This window comes from Sinohyriopsis cumingii, chromosome 1 (assembly GCF_028554795.1).
Source record: "Sinohyriopsis cumingii isolate HCF-2022 chromosome 1, ASM2855479v2, whole genome shotgun sequence".
Classification (NCBI taxonomy): Eukaryota; Metazoa; Mollusca; class Bivalvia; order Unionida; family Unionidae; genus Sinohyriopsis; species Sinohyriopsis cumingii.
In genome coordinates this window covers 192,970,699-192,989,651 of record NC_142961.1, presented here as the reverse complement: position 1 = coordinate 192,989,651, position 18,953 = coordinate 192,970,699, and the positions used below count along the sequence as shown (strand labels likewise).

At 37.0% G+C, this 18,953-nt stretch overlaps 1 protein-coding gene across 2 annotated transcripts in view; it reads right to left on the bottom strand.

The window, feature by feature from the left end:
* LOC149808602 (protocadherin-like protein) overlaps positions 1-18,953 on the bottom strand; it is a 52,864-nt gene that overhangs the window by 18,014 nt on the left and 15,897 nt on the right. For both annotated transcript variants that reach the window (XM_089979810.1, XM_089979801.1), the window contains exons 8-15: positions 17,801-17,978; positions 16,652-16,810; positions 11,535-11,669; positions 11,082-11,201; positions 10,135-10,320; positions 8,344-8,537; positions 1,524-1,770; positions 542-1,046 (exon numbers count right to left, since the gene is read on the bottom strand). In XM_089979810.1, coding sequence (XP_089835936.1) covers positions 542-1,046; positions 1,524-1,770; positions 8,344-8,537; positions 10,135-10,320; positions 11,082-11,201; positions 11,535-11,669; positions 16,652-16,810; positions 17,801-17,978 — 1,724 coding nt within the window. The remainder of the gene's footprint in view (positions 1-541; positions 1,047-1,523; positions 1,771-8,343; positions 8,538-10,134; positions 10,321-11,081; positions 11,202-11,534; positions 11,670-16,651; positions 16,811-17,800; positions 17,979-18,953) is intronic.

Sequence of the window (18,953 nt, the reverse complement as noted above, 5' to 3'; positions counted from 1 at the left end):
ATATAGTTGATAAGCGAGTGCTCTCAGAGGAGTCAAACACAAAGCGTTTCGCTTTGGTAGACTAGACCGCAAAGTTACTTTCGATCCGAGCTCAATGAATTTAAACGCACACTAGTGTTAATCAACCTTTACTACATTTCTTTTCGTATTTCGACGATTAAAGCATTGATGCAAGATTGAATATTCAAGATCTGAGATAAGACACTATGTCACCTTAAATGTGGGTATAGCTTGTACTCAAAATATAAATAAAATAGAATTTTGGAAAAATATTACTGCTTCTACCAGTCTTTGCTTGTGCGTATTGGCTTAAGGTAATTCACTCAGCTGGTTCAAAAGTGATTATATTTTGCGTGTTTTGTAACAACGCCAAATTTCTAGATTTACTAGATCTATAACAGCCAAATTGAATTCCAAAGTAAATTTTTTTCTTCAAATCTCGAACTATTTCACTCTCTTCATTTGAGTTTGAACGGTTAGGAGGTCAGCAGTTTGGACTATGAAACATTAAGATTTGGTTTAAACGGACAAACACACCTACCAATTTTTTAAAAGGTCGACATTCGATGGCCAATCCCTTATGTATCTCCAACAAATGAATACCGTTATAGCTACAACGGCAAGTCCTGTTATCAAAGCCAAAGCAAACCAGGCTATATTCCGTTCATCGTTGAAGAAGGTTTTATACTTGGATGTCGTCGTTGGAACAGTTGTCGTTGAGCCTTCAAGAACTATAACTCTTACATGTGTGGCTCCCTGGAGAGAAGGGTATCCGGCATCTGTTGCATAAACGATGAATGGTAGTTCAGTTCCAGCGGAAATTCTGTACAGACTCCTCTGAATTGTAACCTGACCGGTGGAGGACACACCGAAATAGTTTTCAGGCAGACTGCTTTGATCTGCGGACAAAACAAAGTTGCCATTGGTACCAGTATCCGCATCAGTCGCGGACACGTTTCCAAATGTAAAACCAACGGGTGCGTTGTTATAGGCGTAGAAAGTGTATGAAGAGTATTGGAATGTTGGTGCATGGTCGTTGATTTCATCTAAGGCAAATAAAAATAAAAAGTAGTAAAGGAAAAGTTAATGGAACTTTTCATGAAAATGTCTACGAGACAACAGAAAATATAATTAGACTGAAAACGATAACGTTAAAAATAAGGAATGGAAAGAACTCAAGAAACATTTAATGCTACCTTGACCACCAAGGGAACAGCTCTCTGTTTCAAAAGAGTCAACGAATTCAAATATTAATTCTCGAAATGGATCATATACGAAAATCGGATAGAACTAAAACAAACAATGCAACGAATGAACACAGGTTCTCTTTGTGGGTTATAGTGCCGTTCGTAAAAGAAATGTACCTCAAAGTAGCATTTCTTAAGCAAATTACTTAATGGGGAAATAAATCACTAACTTGTATTCGCGTAGCAACGAAAGTTTTTAATGATGGCTGGAAATACAATCTACAATTACTCACATGAACGAAGAAAAATTCCCACGAAACAACAAAAACCCCTTACTTATTTTAATGGATAGCGTGGTCGTTGCAGTCAGTCCACCTTTGTCTGTAGCGGTTACAATACAAGTAATCAAATCGGGTTTCCCCGCAACGTCCAAGCTGTAGTCTACAGCAAAAGTGAGCAGCCCGCTGTTGGCACTCATCCTTAAATATCCGGTGTTGGCTCCACAGTCTAGTGAGTATCTCACCGAGTCTCTAGTGTCGATATCAGTTACAACAAAACCGGGGGAGGGTAGCTGGGTACCTGCCTGAAATTAAGAAAATGTATGTATGTATGTATGTAAGTATGTATGTGTGTGTGTGTGTGTGTGTGTGTGTGTGTGTGTGTGTGTGTGTGTTCTGCTATGAATATTTCACAGAATTTCTTCAGTGATACAGAAATCAGACTTTGGGGCACACATTGTCCTCATTTCGCACCGGGTCCGCACTGCATTAAAACCGCCGCTGATATGGCTAGATGGATGGATTCATGCATGAACACAAAGAACTAAAATTTATCAAAACGATCCTGTTTCTGTTTCTTCGTCGAGCTGCCTTTGAAAACTCAAATTATTTTCAAGCATGACTACAAGTGCTTACACTCAAACGGTTTTATATTTAAATATCAGAAAATTTATACAATATTTTCTTCCTTACTATCCAACTGTACTTCAGCCGAGATGTGTGTCAAAGTACTTGTGTAGTTCTTAGTTATGAGGACACGTATGTGGTCTTTTGCGACATCATGGTTTGGCCTACAGGTCTGATAGAGAAAAGAGGACACGCGTGTGGTCTTCTTGACATCATGATTTTCCTACACGTTTGATATAGAAATGGGGAAACGTGCGTGGTCTTCTGCAACAGCATGAAGTTCCTACAGGTTTGATATATACAAGAGGACACGCAAGTGGTCTTTTGCGACATCATGATTTGGCCTACAGGTCTGATATAGAATAAAGGACACGCGTGTGGTCTTCTTAACATCATTATTTTGATATAGGTTTGATATAGAAATGACACGTATGTGGTGTTTTGAGACATCATGATTTCGCCTACAGTTCTGATATAGAAATGAGGACACGCGTGTGGTCTTTTGCGACATCATGATTTTCCCTACCTGTTACAAAATAGTATCCTACATTTTAAAACTAGTTACGTGATTGCCTGTCTCACCGAGTTCATGTAGGTTTTGTGTATACAAATGAATCCAGTAGTCCAACTGTTAGTCGTTGTGGACCACAGTGCAGAGGTTTAGTTTTTCATCGTTCTTTGTGTATGTTTAGGCTATATGTCATGATCGCTTGAGCATAAGGAAACATTTTACTATGAATAGCAGTTTGATACTTGACTTTACCTAAACTAAATTGTTATTATTTTAATTCAAACTGGTCCTTTGCTAACTACTATCAGCACCTATAAATCCCTCCAGACAGCATCGCGAATAATATCCCTATATGAAGCAACGAGAATTTTCACCTCAGCGTCTTTACATTTACGTAAAATTACTTAATTCGTTTCGCGCATGAACTATTTCAATACAATTTGTGTTAACAAACAGTGTTACACTTTCAACTCATTACGTGCTAAGCCACGGTGGTCTGTTTAAGTGAAATTCTTCAATGCCGCCTTAACCCGTCGAAGAGTCGATTTGTTTTTTTAAGGAGTATCTGCTTTACTATTCGGATATATTCGGCCATAATGTATTTGTCTCCCGTTGATGTGTATGCCGTGTTAAAAATGTAATCTTCTAGAACTCAGGATGAACATACTGGATTAAATATACATAGAACTATCTTTTTCAGCATGCACTGAATGAAAGACATTGCGCTGTATGTCATGGTCAGTTTGTTTAAATCATTAGTTCACGAAACGAATTCGGTATTTTTAGCTTTGTTTCGAGACAATGACTTGAAAGCCGAATGAGAAACGGACGCGGATATAATCGATGATGATGTCTGCAATAGACTACAGGCATATTGTTTGGTAACACTGGCATTAACAATCATAATAATTGAGCAAGTGTGCATTTCGTTTTGCGAGCTTCAGTGTTATTATATCACTTGACGTTTAAACAAAAGCAAGTATTTGTAATACTTTCCTAATTCTTTGTATTGCTTTGTTTTGCATTTTCTTAAAATCTCAGACATTGAATATTGTCGTCAACCCATCGCTCAGTAGACATGTGGACCGATAGTTGAAATGCTTCAACGAAATTTGCATGCGGAAAAAGGCGCGAGAAAATCTAATATTTTAAAAACCCGTAGGATTATTTTACAGAACTTTAATACGATTCCTTTTTATGAAATGAAGTGAATTTTTTTATTTCTTTCTAAATGAATCTGAATTCCATAAGTTTTGTATTGTTAAAACATGCTTCAGTTAAACATGTCAGTTTTTGGTTGAAGCAGAAATAACAGCTACTACCAGTCTAAAGCTCGATAATTAAATATCTAACTCAGGTATCATGTGGAAGGATTCTGAAAAAGATGACAGCTATTAACGTAAGTAAATTTTAAATAATGTTACTGTCGTTGGCAAAGCGAATCATCATCACATATTCAAACAGTTTCTTAATTTTAAAAATGTCAGCATTTGTCTCGCTAGATCGAATTGTTATCCGACCACCATATAGAGAACTACTTCGTTGCAATTAAGTAAATCAAAACAATTCACTTTTCAAGGACGTATAAGTACTTTTTTCTGCGCCAAAGATCGACTGGAAATCTGATGTAATGCCTTACTAGGATTTCTCTAAAATTTAATCATAAGTTATACATCATTCTGCCGGTATTTTCCAAGTAGGTGATTAATAGTGGCATGTAGAGGTGCGTGGCGTTACCTTTATACAAGTTTACCGCGGTATTTGATTCCGTATGGTCCTACCACGGTACTTTTCACTGTACCTATACGTCGGTAGTTTCCGTGAGAAATTCCCGAGGAATCTTGATGCGACTTATAATGATATTAATAGCATGTTTTCATGCATCATAACAAAATAGTCAAAACTATTACCTTTTAGACAAACTGTTCTCTCGGTAACAAATTAATGGTAAATATTACAATGCGGTGGCCAAATAGAATATTGTAAAACAGCTTCGAGCTCAATCCGACTTTCAGAACAAATTCGGGTTAAAAAGAAATAACACTAAAACACATGACATGTTGAAGTAATTTACTAGTTTATGTAAATGTGTTAGTATATGTACTTCTTTGTAAGACTGAGAATCATCCTACAATTTTCAGGGGCGCACTTGTTTTCTGTCTGAACTTACGAAATTTCACAAATCCACTAAATATTTTCGCCTTTTGTTGAGGGTGTTTTATATTACTCGCCGTCTCTGATGAATATCTTACCTATATGTTCTCATCCCACTCAGAGTATCCTTGCCTACTAGTGTTATGTATATTTGATTTAATAATATTTAATATATATTTATTTCAATTTAATTGTTTGTCAGTTGTAACAAAAAATACATGTTATTGTAATGTAAATTTATTCTCTAGAGATGATCCTTTTTCCAGAAAATAATTTGACCTAGTCTGTTCATTTTGTAAACAAACAGGTGTTGATCTAGATCCTGACCTTGATTCAAAATTAGTAGCAACCACGTAAATAAGTTCTATTTTTATTTTAAAATGATTGATTGTTGTCGAGGTCATGATGGGACTACGTGTTTAAGATGTACACAATTTTTCAATTTCTTAGAGTAAAATGACTGGTTTTCGTCAGGGCCACACTGGTGTAGGTGATCCATAACAAGTACCTAATTTCCATGATGATATAGAACATGATCACGCGACCCTCATTTTTCGTTTTGGAAGACGATACAACCTTTATTTTGGAGAGCTATTCTCATTAGAAGCTGGGCTTTTTCTTACACTGGATTAAAAAGGATTAATTTGGTTCTTTTCCTGGGAAATACGTGTGCTCATGTGAACTTGTTGAATAAGGACAGCTTTTATAAAAATTTATTCGGCTTTCCAAAACCTGTGTGATAAATCTTGTTTCTACAAGGAACTGTAGACTTCAACACTACAGGTTACAGCATACGTCATTCGTCGGGATTCAAACTTGAAATCAGTATATCATTTTGTTATTAGGACTTCTAAAATATTATTCGTGGATTATTCTTGGTTTATTTTTGGATTCGATTCTATAAAGCCGTAAGTTCGTATATTTTCACTTTTACAGAATTTTTCCAGGGAGATATATTATTGTATTTTTCAAAGCTTGTTGTTTTCGTTCTTTCATGTTTTACAGTTTATTCGAACCTAAACACGTAACATAAGACTTTAACAATAATGTAGCTAGAAAATTGTAGACTACTAGAAGGACACTTCCTATTTTTACTAACAGTCTCCCGAAAGTCAGCACGATCGTGTCTTTCACAGTATTAGCCATAGTGTAAGCTTAATCATCCTACATGAGTCACAGTGTTTTGGATTGGAATTTATACAATAACAATTAACACATACATAGCGAATTCATATACTATAATGAACTGGCCGCTTAATATTCGGATAGTGGGAAGGAAGCAGTGATTTTCTTTTCAGTTGAAATATTTTCCTCTCTTTATCTCAATATAATTAAAATATTTTCCAAATAATCTCATGGATAGAATAGGGTGTTATTTTGTTATAAATCGGAGCAAGATATTTTTCCAGCTATTGACAGATGGAAATTAAATACACAAAGTCTCGGGCCCCTGCTGCAGAACATTTAAGTGTTAGTCCCTAATTTAACTGCGATATACCATGGTACTTATCGTATGGTACATCTAGAAATACCGCGGTATATCGTTGTACAAAATTTTCGTAGTACTTAGCTTTAGCTACCAGCTTATGTTATGACTCTATGACCTTAAAGTAAGTAACACAAAAGAGCATAAACCAATACGTTTGTGCACAGTTCAGCAAATAATGTATTTCCCTAGAACAAAAAGTGAAAATGTAAAAAGAGCTTACAATATTGTGAGTGTAATCCCAAACAGTCCTAAATTATATAACAAGTCCAAATGTATGAAGTTCAAACTGAATTTAAGTCGTGACCCGAATAGAGTTTAATATTGAATGTGTTGATGTGCCTATAGTCTCGATCGTGTTAATGTACCATGGCCTGGAATGTGGTGAATTGTCAACAGTCTTTTGATTTATCACAATAACACGATACAAAATGTATTGGTCTGAATTAACTATAATTCCACATTTAATGGTTTAGACCAATACTATTCTTGTAATGCCAGTGAATAGTAATTTAAATGAAAAAATAAATCCAACCAACTTTAGAAATGAACACAACAATATGAATGATTCTTCTTTGGATGATACGGCAATAGAAAGACAACATTATTTAAAAACCTAAGACACAATAACAGAGTCAGGATGGAGGTCAGTTTCCTTCCTAAATCATTCAAATGTGTCAACATGAGTTTGAATTTCATAGTAAAAAACGGATATCCTAGACTTTCATTCAAATAAGCATGTTTACCTCCATTAATACTGATATGAATATTTAATCTATCATCTTAAAGAAATATTAGTTTTTAATTAAAACAAACATTTTCGAAATAAATGTCACTGGTTATGTATACCATTAAGGTGATTTTGAACAAAATTCAATTACATAATACAGAATATATAACCATGGAAAAATACAACAAACAAAACAAATTAAATATACATAACACCTGATAATGATGCTCCCATATAAATCAAGTGTAACAGTTCAGTCTTTGTTTCACATGAAATTTACATATCCAGGTAATCAACCGCGCACTTGTTGGGTATAGCGTTTATCAAAGTAAGCTAAATTCTCAGAATCCATCAATTATCATAACAATTATAATGTTAGTACTATAGAGGCACCAAGTAAAATTGCATAATACATGGTTGTTGCTGCTTCGCATCAACGAAATCAATTCATCTTAAAGACTTCCTTTCTTTCATGTTATAATTGACATATAGATGATCTTTGTTAAGAATGACTCAACAAGATTTTGATTTTGAAATTCCACGTCTCTCCTGCTGCACCGAAATACGGTACAAAAATGTACCATATGTGCTGGCATGTTCACAGTTACTGTTTAAAAACCACTACATGTGGATATGGTGTATAATTCGTACTATAACTGACATTATCACCATCAATATACTGATATTTATTGCGATAGAAAGCGAATTCGACTGTACTTAATTTCATTTTTACCAGGTTTCGAAAAGAGATTATTGTGTAAGAGCGCATGCTTAGTCAGGTATATATCCAGTTCTTTGACTCATCATGATATGTTCAAAAAGCTAATGTCATTTCGAATGAATGTATATCTTGTTCCGCTAACCGGATGCAAATCATTACCATCAGAAAGGTAGAATATATCCCAAAATCCCATCAAGATGATAACCCTTTGATAACAATTTAATTTCGTTGAAGACATTATGGTGTATATCAGTGGTTGTTTGACAAACGAGAGTACAGATGACTGATCGAGACTGTTTAAAAGATTGCTTGAGCAATTTTGCCACAATAATTTCTTCCCCTTCAATTTTCAACTTATTTTTAAAAATGAAAGCGAAAGTCAAAATTTGTGAATACTAACATCACGCAAATATGCCAATATTTTTCTACGATTAGAAAAAGACATTGTTACCATTCACTAATATTTTCCATGTATTATTAAACATAATTAGTACCTCAGTTATATTCGCAATCCACTAAGAGAATTGGGCATTAATACCTGTTTAGTATTATCAGTTTTTATATATGCCCAAAATTCTTCAGAAAGTCTCCACAACAAGATTTACTATTTCGGAAAAGGAGTTTTTATTTTCGCCTATCAAATACTCACCACACTTTCATTTGCCACGATTCGGTACTCATTCTGAGCGAAGGATAATCCCTCATTCACATCCAGCACTTGTATGACTAACGTGCTGGGAGTTGTAAGTTTTCCATCGGTAACACGGACAGTAATGGTAAATAACTTATCCGTCATTGCTTCGAAATTCAAGACGCTAGTTATTAATGTGCTGATTAAACCACCTGGAAAAAAGAAGAGTTGTTACAAAGTAATATCAAAACGAAGGAAAGATTCAATGAGCTGAGGAATTTAATGATGTAAAAAAAATTGTGTTTGAATAAACCAAACTGTGACAGGAACAAGAGCAAACTGTGCGAACCGGAAGCCAAATGTTGAGGTATATAAGCCGTCTCAGAGGAGACTAGATGACGGTGAGGGAGAAAGGGGAATAAACAATTGGATCAATAATTTAATTTCTTTATTAATAATTAATATAATTTTTATCTCGAACGCCTAAAGCCATTTCACAGATTCTGTTTTGCTTAGTGCATGGTAGCATAAACTTTGATAGCTTACATAATGACAAGTCCGACACGAGTTTGCTGTAAATAAACGTTAAGCTCAGTCAGTCCAGACTGCTACGACTTGATTATGTCAAACTGATGGATTGGTAGCAAAGAAACTTTTGTTAACGACCAGGAATATAGTAAAACACGATGGAAGCCAGTACCCAGGGCCGGCGCTACCATATAGGCAAACTAGGCAGCCGCCTAGGGCGCTGATTTCAGGAGGCGCATTTCTCCAAATCAACAAGGGTCGTTTTTATCCTGGTTTATTTCATACAGGGACAAATAATCGGGTAGATTCAGTCTGACCGAAACACCAGACTGACCGGAACAAGCAAAATGAGTGAGTGAAAATCGCTCGTATACGAAACTTTCAGGACGTAATTACGTTCGCGTGTTTTTATAGAATAACGAGTTTTTCCGTGCAATCACGCGTATACGAAACCTTCAGTTTGCCGCGGAAACCAAATTGAGGGGGTCAACTCCTAATTTTAATGGTATAAACAAGAAAAGAAATTTTCAACTGTCCTTTATGCTGTTAGTTCATCACTAATGTCTATCTTTATGTGTGTTTATTCTTGTCTTAATTTTGTACAAAAAAAATAGTATTAAGTAGCAGACATTTGAGCACAGAGGGGTATTTTTTTTTAAATTACCCTTGGTATGTGCTCAAATGTTGAATTTTTATATATAAAAATGTATTGTTTATAAATTTCGAAATTGATATTTTCGGGGGGGGGGGTGCCAGAATCTTACCTTGCCTAGGGCGCCAGATAGTCTGGCGCCGGCCCTGCCAGTACCCCCTCCCCCTTCTCTCCTTCCTATCCCCTTTTGTCGGAATGTTGGCTCCATAGAAAGAATTTCATGAAAAAACAAAGGTATGGATTGAAATTGTTGTGGACAATTTTCGCACAAGTCGAATTTTTGGCTCGGTTGTTTGAAAAATTAGATCCTATTTCGGAAAAGCACTTCCTAGAATAAAGCCTGGTTTTGTTTTCTTATGCCCAATATCAGTGTTCAGGTGTTGCGAAGTGCGGAATTGCAAACGCGTATATTATTCGAAAGCATGAGCGTTGCTGGATACACTGAAATACCTATGTAACTGCAAATAATTCCCAACATTTATAGTAAAGGTTTTCTCATGGAATTCAAGTAAGCTTTTCGCATATTTGGAATATACCCAACGTACACATCCTAAACATCCTACTTATTGCATCGATCCGATTATTCACATTGCTTGAATGTAACTTATAGTTAAAACAACGCCACTTACTCATGCTGTCAATGGTGAAATAGGTAGCTCCTGTCCCAGGGGATGACGTCATGCTGTAGGTCAACTTATCGTTGTTGATATCCGTTGCGCTGACTGGGTAAACTGAAGAACCGGGTGCCGTGTTTTCGGGTACTACCAATATATTAGCCAGAGGCAAATTAGTAAACTTGGGGGCGACGTTGATACCTGAAATTAAAATAGAGTGGTTGGTAGATATGGTGACGAGCAACGAGAATGATAAAATACGAATAAAACCCAACATAAAATCTCAGATACATTTACTCATTCATATCGTCTATAGTCGCTTCTAAGACGAATCCAACTTGGAAATGTACAGACACAGATCTGCCATCGCATAATGCGCCAGCAGATCTTTGTCTGTACAGCTTGTAAGAAGTAGTTAGTAGAACAAACAATATATATACTGGTCTGCAGGCGCATTATGCTATGGTAGATCAACATACTCGTTGCTTGCAGTTTGACTCGTATTATAAGCAAGTACAGACAGTGTGTTGTTAAACCAAAGCGATCTCCGTTTCTGGACAAATTTCTATGCATTGTCTTTTCTTCCTGTTGATCTAAAATGCGATTATATTTGTGTAATTATCGTTAAATTACCTTTTTTTCCATGCAGTGAGCACTGTCTATTATTACAGATTAAATCTGACCCACGTGACAACAGTAGTTTTCATTAATGAATTTATTCGCGGCAATTTGGCATACTGAAATATAAGTTTATAGCAATGTGGATTTGAATATATCAGTTACGGAATACTTACCGGTCATCTAAACCTCTTTGCCAAGCATATAATAATCATCAAGAAAAATGGAGATAAAACAGTTTGTTACGCATTCCTCCTTATGTGTGATGGTCAGTATCCACTAATACACCCGACCTAATGATTAACATTTTTTGATAGGATAATTGTAATTTCGCCGTGACTTACCAGATATTGTAACGGAAAGTGTACTGCTAACGGTGTTGTAACCATCTGTTACCGTAACATACACATCATATCCTCCAACGGTATGGTCACTGAGATCTTTGTTCAACTGAATATGTCCGGCTGGAAGAAAACGAATAATAAATGGGGAGAGATTTGTTTAAAATTTAATCTGTGTCTGATTTTGCCGTCAGAAATTTTAATTGATCCAGACCTAAGCCTAAGCTACTATATCTGCGACTCAAGATAAGATTGTTATTTATTTTAATCACTTACTATGCAAATTTATTTATTTTTGGCTAAAAACATCATTTGATTTGGAATTTCGGAATAATATAAAAATAATAATTCTGGCCCACTTGTTTCGTTTTTTCCCCATTGAGGACACCAGCAACCACTATCTGGAAACAAAGTATGTAAAGCTGTGTATACAATTTGCGTAACACATGTACTTACTATTGAATATTGTAAATGGACAGTTGACTGGTACACACGTCATCGAATAGTTCAATGTGGTGCTATCGGGATCCGTCACGCTCACGTCGTAAACAGTGTCCGGGCTGACGTTTGACGTGCTCATGGTTACCAGTTCTAAAATATGGATAAAACAGCTAATTATTTAACGTCAGGTGTATGTCTGGTTTCATTTAGAGGTATATTATAACGATTTTAGTAAATTTTATGGGGGGAACGAAATTACTTGTAGAATTAATCGTTGTTGAGTATGTCTTTTAAAGGAATTATAGAAGTGTATCTCCCAGAACAGAAAACAATCTGGGACAAAATGTAATATTCATTATTATGAATACAGAAAAATGCATATAAAGACTACGAGCAATTTTATGATGCTCGATCAGCACACGTTTGTAAGCTTTTTTCCAAGGATTAATCAAACTGGTCGTTGAAAATACCCGCAGTCGTTTCGACGAGTTATTAAGTATTACAGTACAGGAAATGTCATGGTATGGAGTATGTCGGTTTTGTTTGCATTCGGAATATGTAGGATCATTTTTGTCCAACTGATCTTGAACTTGTTTATTCAGGATATTGATGATAGTAGCGTTTAGACCTTCGTTGATATTCAAGGCTTGCGTAGGACGAATGATTTTCACCAAAGTTACTTCTCAGTGAGCTTCGTGATCCAGTTGTATGGCTTGATGTGATTTGGTTGTGAACCAATATAACGTGTATTTTTGTTTGGAAACACTTCCATAGAACTGCTGCACGTTAAGCTTCATAGTTCAATGGTGCTGGTTTCTGGGGAGTCACTCGTGCTCAAAGGAGAATGATTTTGCAAATGTTCAAAAACAGGGTTGCTGTTGTTGTGACTGGAAGAGTTCTTGTGGTGACCGGCGTTTGCAACAAAGTTACCGGTGTTGTTGTTACAGTCAATAGCACGTTTCAAGGATAGACTGGAAAGAGGATAATCAGTGCTACTAAGTAAAATAATCCACACTTTGTTTGTTTCCCTATTGCAAACTCAAAATTTGGAATTTCTGCTCCAATGCTCTGAATAATCGTAAACTTTGATGAAATATGGTAATACATCGATTTCCTGGAGAGTATGTTGATGGGTAAAATATTTTCTAATATATTCTTTCAAAGTTCTTCGAAAAACAATCCATGACACAAGCTTTTGCTTCAGCATTTTCAGTACTGATAAGATGAATTTGTCCTTTTATCGATTCTTATTTCATAAGCTTTCTTCCAAATTTCGGTGCTTTTGCTTGTCTGCCTTCATAGTGAATGTCGACCATTTTGTTTTCGAAACCTGTTTTAAACCTCGCATCATCTATATGCTTGCTTGGGAAGTCAAACCAAGCTGATTTTGAAAACACATAAAGATATAAAAAAAAATTAGTTGTAACCACGATTGTTCACTGCCAAACGAAACGTCGGCTAAACTGGCATGCCATTGTTGATCAATGGCTGCTACTGCTACTTAGGTTTTGATGTCTGGAAAATATTCTTCGAATGGGTTTGTGTAACCTATACATAGATTGTTCTTGTAACTATTGTTGCTTATCTGGCAAACGTATACTTTTAAGTTTGTTGTTGCTCGTCTTTTGAGTTCAAAGACGACCATGACATCACTGTGTGGTTTGGTTTCTGTGAGTATATATGTGGTTGATCAGACCAATTTATGTCTTGAACGTTTTGTGGAAAACTTGACACGATGCAGCTTGTGTTTGCTTGATCAATGGAGGACTTGCTGTAGTCCTGAGATTTACGCTGTTTGCGTTTCTAAACGGTATCTGCAGTTTTCATCCATTCAAGGTCTGTGACTACAGTATATACGAGACTCCGCATGGTGGATCGATTCTGTGTGAGATCTCCCCAAGAATCTGGGTCAATGCTGAAATGTTCTATAATGATTTGAGGGAATCTTGGAAGCGCTTTTTCCGATCGCACTTAGAACGCTTTCCTCCCTTCAGCTTGTCGAAGAGGATATTCTTTAGTTGTTACTCTTCTGGAACCCTGGTGACATGGCATGTCCATCTCATTTGTGCTTTCATGAACAGAGTGTGTATGACTACCTATATGAGAACCATAGAGTGTGTGACTCTGTCTTGTCATATTTTCCTCATCAGTATCTTTCAGGAAGCCCACGTGAAAATGGTACGTCTTCCTAGCATAGTGTCTGTAAAGCATTCAGGTCTCGCTAGCATACTACAGGGTCGGCAATGCAATGGATTTGAAACTTTTCGTCTTGTTCGTGCACTGATGCCTCTGCGCTCTCACACATTTGCACGTAGTCTACCAAACGCCACACTTACTTTATTAATTCTGGCGTTGATTGTATCATCATTGAGAACTGCACTTGACAATGTGCTGCCGAAATGGGTGAAACTTCCTTCAACCAAGAGAATTTGACTTTTTTACTGTGACGGTTGTCGCATCACATGTTTCTTCATGATACTGACTGTGAGATCGAAATTTTCACAAACTGAAGAGAAGTGGTCCATAAATTGTGGCATTAAGAGAACAATCGTCCGCACATTGGGAATGACGAACAGTCACTTCCTGTAATTTCGTCTGCAATTTCTTCAGATTCAATAGATTGCCGTCATCCCAGAAATTGATGTCGATAGCCATTGGTACAGCCACGGAAGGCACCGGTGAGCCTGGAAGAGAACACAGCTTTTGTCTGACCAACGGTTTGACTTGAAATGGTTCAGATGTCTTAAGCTCACACGCCACAATGGAATTCTCAAACCATCACGTTGAATTTCCCTGGGAATCCAAATTTTAATATGATCTTCTAACTGCCTGAGAGGCTGACGGTATCAAAGATTTTCAGGTCGGTGAATGTCGTTTTCAGTCTGGAGTTCTGTTCCTGGCATTTATTTTAGAGTTGACGAGGTGAAGATGTCATGTCTGTAGTACCCCTTCCTTTCATGAAATCATAATGATTCTCTGGCAGTAGCCCTTGATCGGTATGATCCACAAGACAATTCAGCAGAATTCTGGCAAGGATTTTGTGAGCAATTGACCGCAAAGAGATCTTTTGATTCTTTGGGTATAGTTCCCTGAATGTACATTGACTGGAAGAGTTCAGTTAGTTTCTGTGCCATGTATGAGCCTCCAGACCGGAGGCTGGTATGGCATCGTCTCCAGGTGCTTTGCCATTCGACAATAGGTCAGTAGCCTTAACATTTTCAGTCAGTGTTCGACGGGCAGCATACGATATTTTGATTTCCACTTGGAGGGTCGTTCTTTTGCTTCGTCGCTAACGTATGACTGTTGATTGACTATGTTGTGTAAATGTATTCACCATCTTGGAGGTAGCATTATGTCTGTGCGCCCAAGTTTAGAAAGTGTAGGATAACATGTAATAGAAAAATGTGGGAACACGTGTACGACCAACGTTTCAAAACCGATCCATAAGTTAGACTGATTACCGAAAGTTATGGCGTGGTGGATGTAGAAGCTTCGGTAAAACGAAGGTTTGATCGACGAGAGCACAATAGAGAAAGATGAAACCACAATACAGAAAACATGTGTTACAATTGTTACTGGATTTATTTAAACAAGAACTGGAGATCTCATCGAGTGGTGCCTATAGTTCAGTCCATACGAAGTGAGCCACAAGCAGTGGAGCTGAATTCCTGTATAAAAAGAACTGTACGATAAGATTTACTTTAGTGCTTTTTGCATCCTTTGGGACAAAATATATAATCAAGAAGTGCACACCACCCTTCTCATAGTCGCAGGATACAACCCTTCTCTATGTTATAGACTTTATCCGTGATTTACTAAGTTTGAGGTGTTTTTGTCAGTACTGACGAAATCCAGTCCTCCAATGCGAAAAACAAGCACTCTAAAAGCACCCAAAGAAATTGTCAATATCGTATGAGAATTTTGTTTGAATGTTTTAAAAGGTACGGTACCTTTGTCCAAGATACATAAATATTGCTCGTCGTCGAAGTCAAGCCTTATCGCAGTTCCAAGTAATAGCATACTGACATCTAAATAAGATTATTATTGAACAATGGGTGACTTATTTAGAAGCATCAGCAACGACAAAACTGTCAGGCCATTCTTAGAGACATTTAATTCATCCTGCTTATGCTTATGCTGATGATTACGACGAAATTTAAAAAATGCATCTTGCTGCTAAAACCAAATTTAAAAGTTGTTGCCAAATTGAAATAGGAGAACTGACGAATGTTCCTTTGTATGTATAGCAATGAATTCGGTGATTTCCTTCAGGCATGCAACGGCTTAAAGCTCAACACCCACGATATCTCTCTTCACAATGAATTTGTTAGTGACGACTGCGGAATCCTTAGTCACGTTTCCCGGTGGCATCGTTCTTCTCTGTATACGTTTGACCTACGAGGATGGCACCGGCTTAGTATACATTGATCATTCAGAATCACTGGCATGCTCGTCTGCTTACGCTACACTTAGCGTAGGTGGTGACTTCCAAGTTGTCGTCGTCTCTTGGCTTCGTGTGGTTTCTTGTCAGGAAAATTAACTTTCGGAAATGAGTATCCATAAAATCAAAGAAAATAAATGAGAGACCAAGGTAAAGATACATTTGTCATTGTCATGAAAAAAGACATTGACCCTCGGAGTTTCCAAAGGAAAAAATACAACAAGCAGGATGAAGAGAAGGAGAAGAAGCGTTCCATCGAAAAAGAAACAGAACAATTCAAGAAATTCAAAGACGCAAAACCAATAGAACACAAGGAAGAGGTGGAACCGATGCCACTAAGAAAATTAAAAACAGAAGTCAGACAGTGAAACTTCGAACCTATAAAGCTTTCACCCCTTACAACTTTTGACCTTAAATAATTTGACCCCATAATACAAACCCGATATCAAACCTATGTACAACTGTGTCAAAGGATTTTACAGTATACTACCTAAATAGCTTATTGATATAAACCTAATGTCTAATGTTAATTCCTGTACAACTACTGTTGTGTTTCAGAGTCGTCAGGGCGTAAACACGGTATTGCCAGCTAATGTTGCAAACTGCCTGATGTAATCGGCCAAAATATGCACGAATTTAAGTTGTGTTATAAATAAGAGTAAGCAAATACTTAAATTGCTAAATTACCTACTTGGTATATTGGTAAACACGGGAGGTTGACTGGGCGATATCCTCACTCCACATTCAACACTGCTGGAATTTTTTCCATCTGTGCACCTGATGTAGACAGTGTACGTGTCACGTGTAGCCATTCTGAAGTTTGGATTGGCCTTTGTATAAATCATGTACACTGAAAGAACCGAAATGTTTCATTACTTACAAAATATTACTTAAAATATAATGATCTTTGAGGGTGAATTATTTGCGGCTCCCTTAGTGATGAATTCAAATGAGATTCATATATTCATATAAAAATGTTACTAACTGGTCGACCTCGTTGGCCAAGTGTCAGGATAATGTGACTAGGTGGGACATCATGCTACATGTCTGCGACATGATGGCCCGGTGCTAGACATCACTTTAAACTGCCATACTACAGACATCGTACCGATAGAAAAATTGTTAAAGCTACGCTATAAACCTAAATCACACACACACACACACACACACACACGCGCACACACATATATCCTAAACCGTCAAGCGGAAATTCACCAAGTTTTATACTTGTGTTGCTTATGTTATGTAGTAACCATCTGTGGTGGAGACATGTTTAGGTGACTTCTTGTTGACTCTGGAAGGTTGCCCTTGTCAAATAGGTACGACTTGCAACTGCAGAGGCATTTTGAAAATGTTTTCACCTCGCATTAAACAAGCAGTTGTAACAGGCAAACACATAATGATTGTTAAAAAATGTATTTGGAACCATCGAGCAACGGTTTAGATGTGGAGTTAGTAGGGAGAGGTGATCAGGGACCCTGCGATATGTATCGTAAAATATACGTGTGGATTTACAATGGTAACCATTTGACTCTGCTCTAGTTTATTACTTAAACTAAAGTATTCGCACTGCAAACCGGTGCTTAAAGTAGACCTCAATTTAATTTTACATAATGAAATGCTAGAGTGATAAATCGCGGAGCACACACAAATGGAATTTTGTATTGAAAGAATGAAATCTGTATCTAATGAGCACTTGCAACTGTTATAACTGAGCACAGCTGATGTCGCATAATCACATACGACAAACTTTCTGTAACATGTATTATCATTTAAAATTATTGAATTAGTTTAGGCTAGGTTCCTCTATTAGCCACTAAAGACAGACTTTTCAACTCACCTCCTGTTGATGGATCCTTCTGCAGACTAAACGGACTTCCGGACGGATTTGTACGAGCAAGAGAACAAGTGACAGCATCACCATTTGCGTCAGATGTCGTCACAGTGATGATGCTTGTTTGTTGGGTCGTCGATTCAGGAACCAAGGCCGTATTTGGGCTACATGATACGGATGGTGGCTGTATCAATATAAAAATATTTGCTAAATAAACATCTCAATTTAAGTTTAAGTCTATAGTCCGCTCCAGTTGCTAATGCGGTAAAAGCGTCCGCCTTGGATGCGGTAGGTCCTGGGTTCAAACCAAGGCCAAGCCATACCAAAAATGGTAATAGCAGCTGAGTTGCTTGGCGCTCAGAATTAAGAGGTCAGTGTTAGGGCTGGTCGGCCCTGTGTCAGGATAATGTGACTGGGTGGAAGACTGGGTGGAAGATGATGCTACATGTCCGTGACATGATGCCCCAGTGTTTACATCACTATAACTTGCCGCATTGCACCGATCGTAGCGATAGGATTGGAAACTTGTTAAAGCTAAGTTACAAATCTAAAATCTCTCTCTCTCTCTCTCTCTCTCTCTCTCTCTCTCTCTCTCTCTCTTGTACATATCTGACACTCTCTGTCCACGTTTGAAATCCATGTTGTATATTCCATACCTCCAACAACGTAGATAGAGATTTTCAAGTCACAAGGCCCACACCTGATACCCATTCTTATAATTTATGCAACATTAGCTCTACAGATTTTTCGTACTTTTGAGAGAAAAACATGTGTAAGGTGAAGTTACTTAAATTTGCAACATGCACAATGGAGAGAATGTTGGCATACCTCAATGCTATTTTCATATACTGTAACTGAAATTTCTTTGCATATTGTTCTTGTGGAAATTGTACATGATTTAAGCAGACAGCTCACCAAAATGTCGTTCCCTATGTACTCGAAAAATTAGACTGAATTAGTCAAATATACACTATCTTTAGCAGTTATTAAAATAAAGGAATCGAATTTTACCAGAGTATAAATACCAGCTACTGAAAGAACAAGGAATGAATTGCAAAACACATAAAATGTATTTTTTTTTAAATATGGGCTAGTTTTTTTCTAGAATTTACTTTTAAAATCCAGGTAGTGAAATAACTAAACGGAGCTAGCAGTTTTT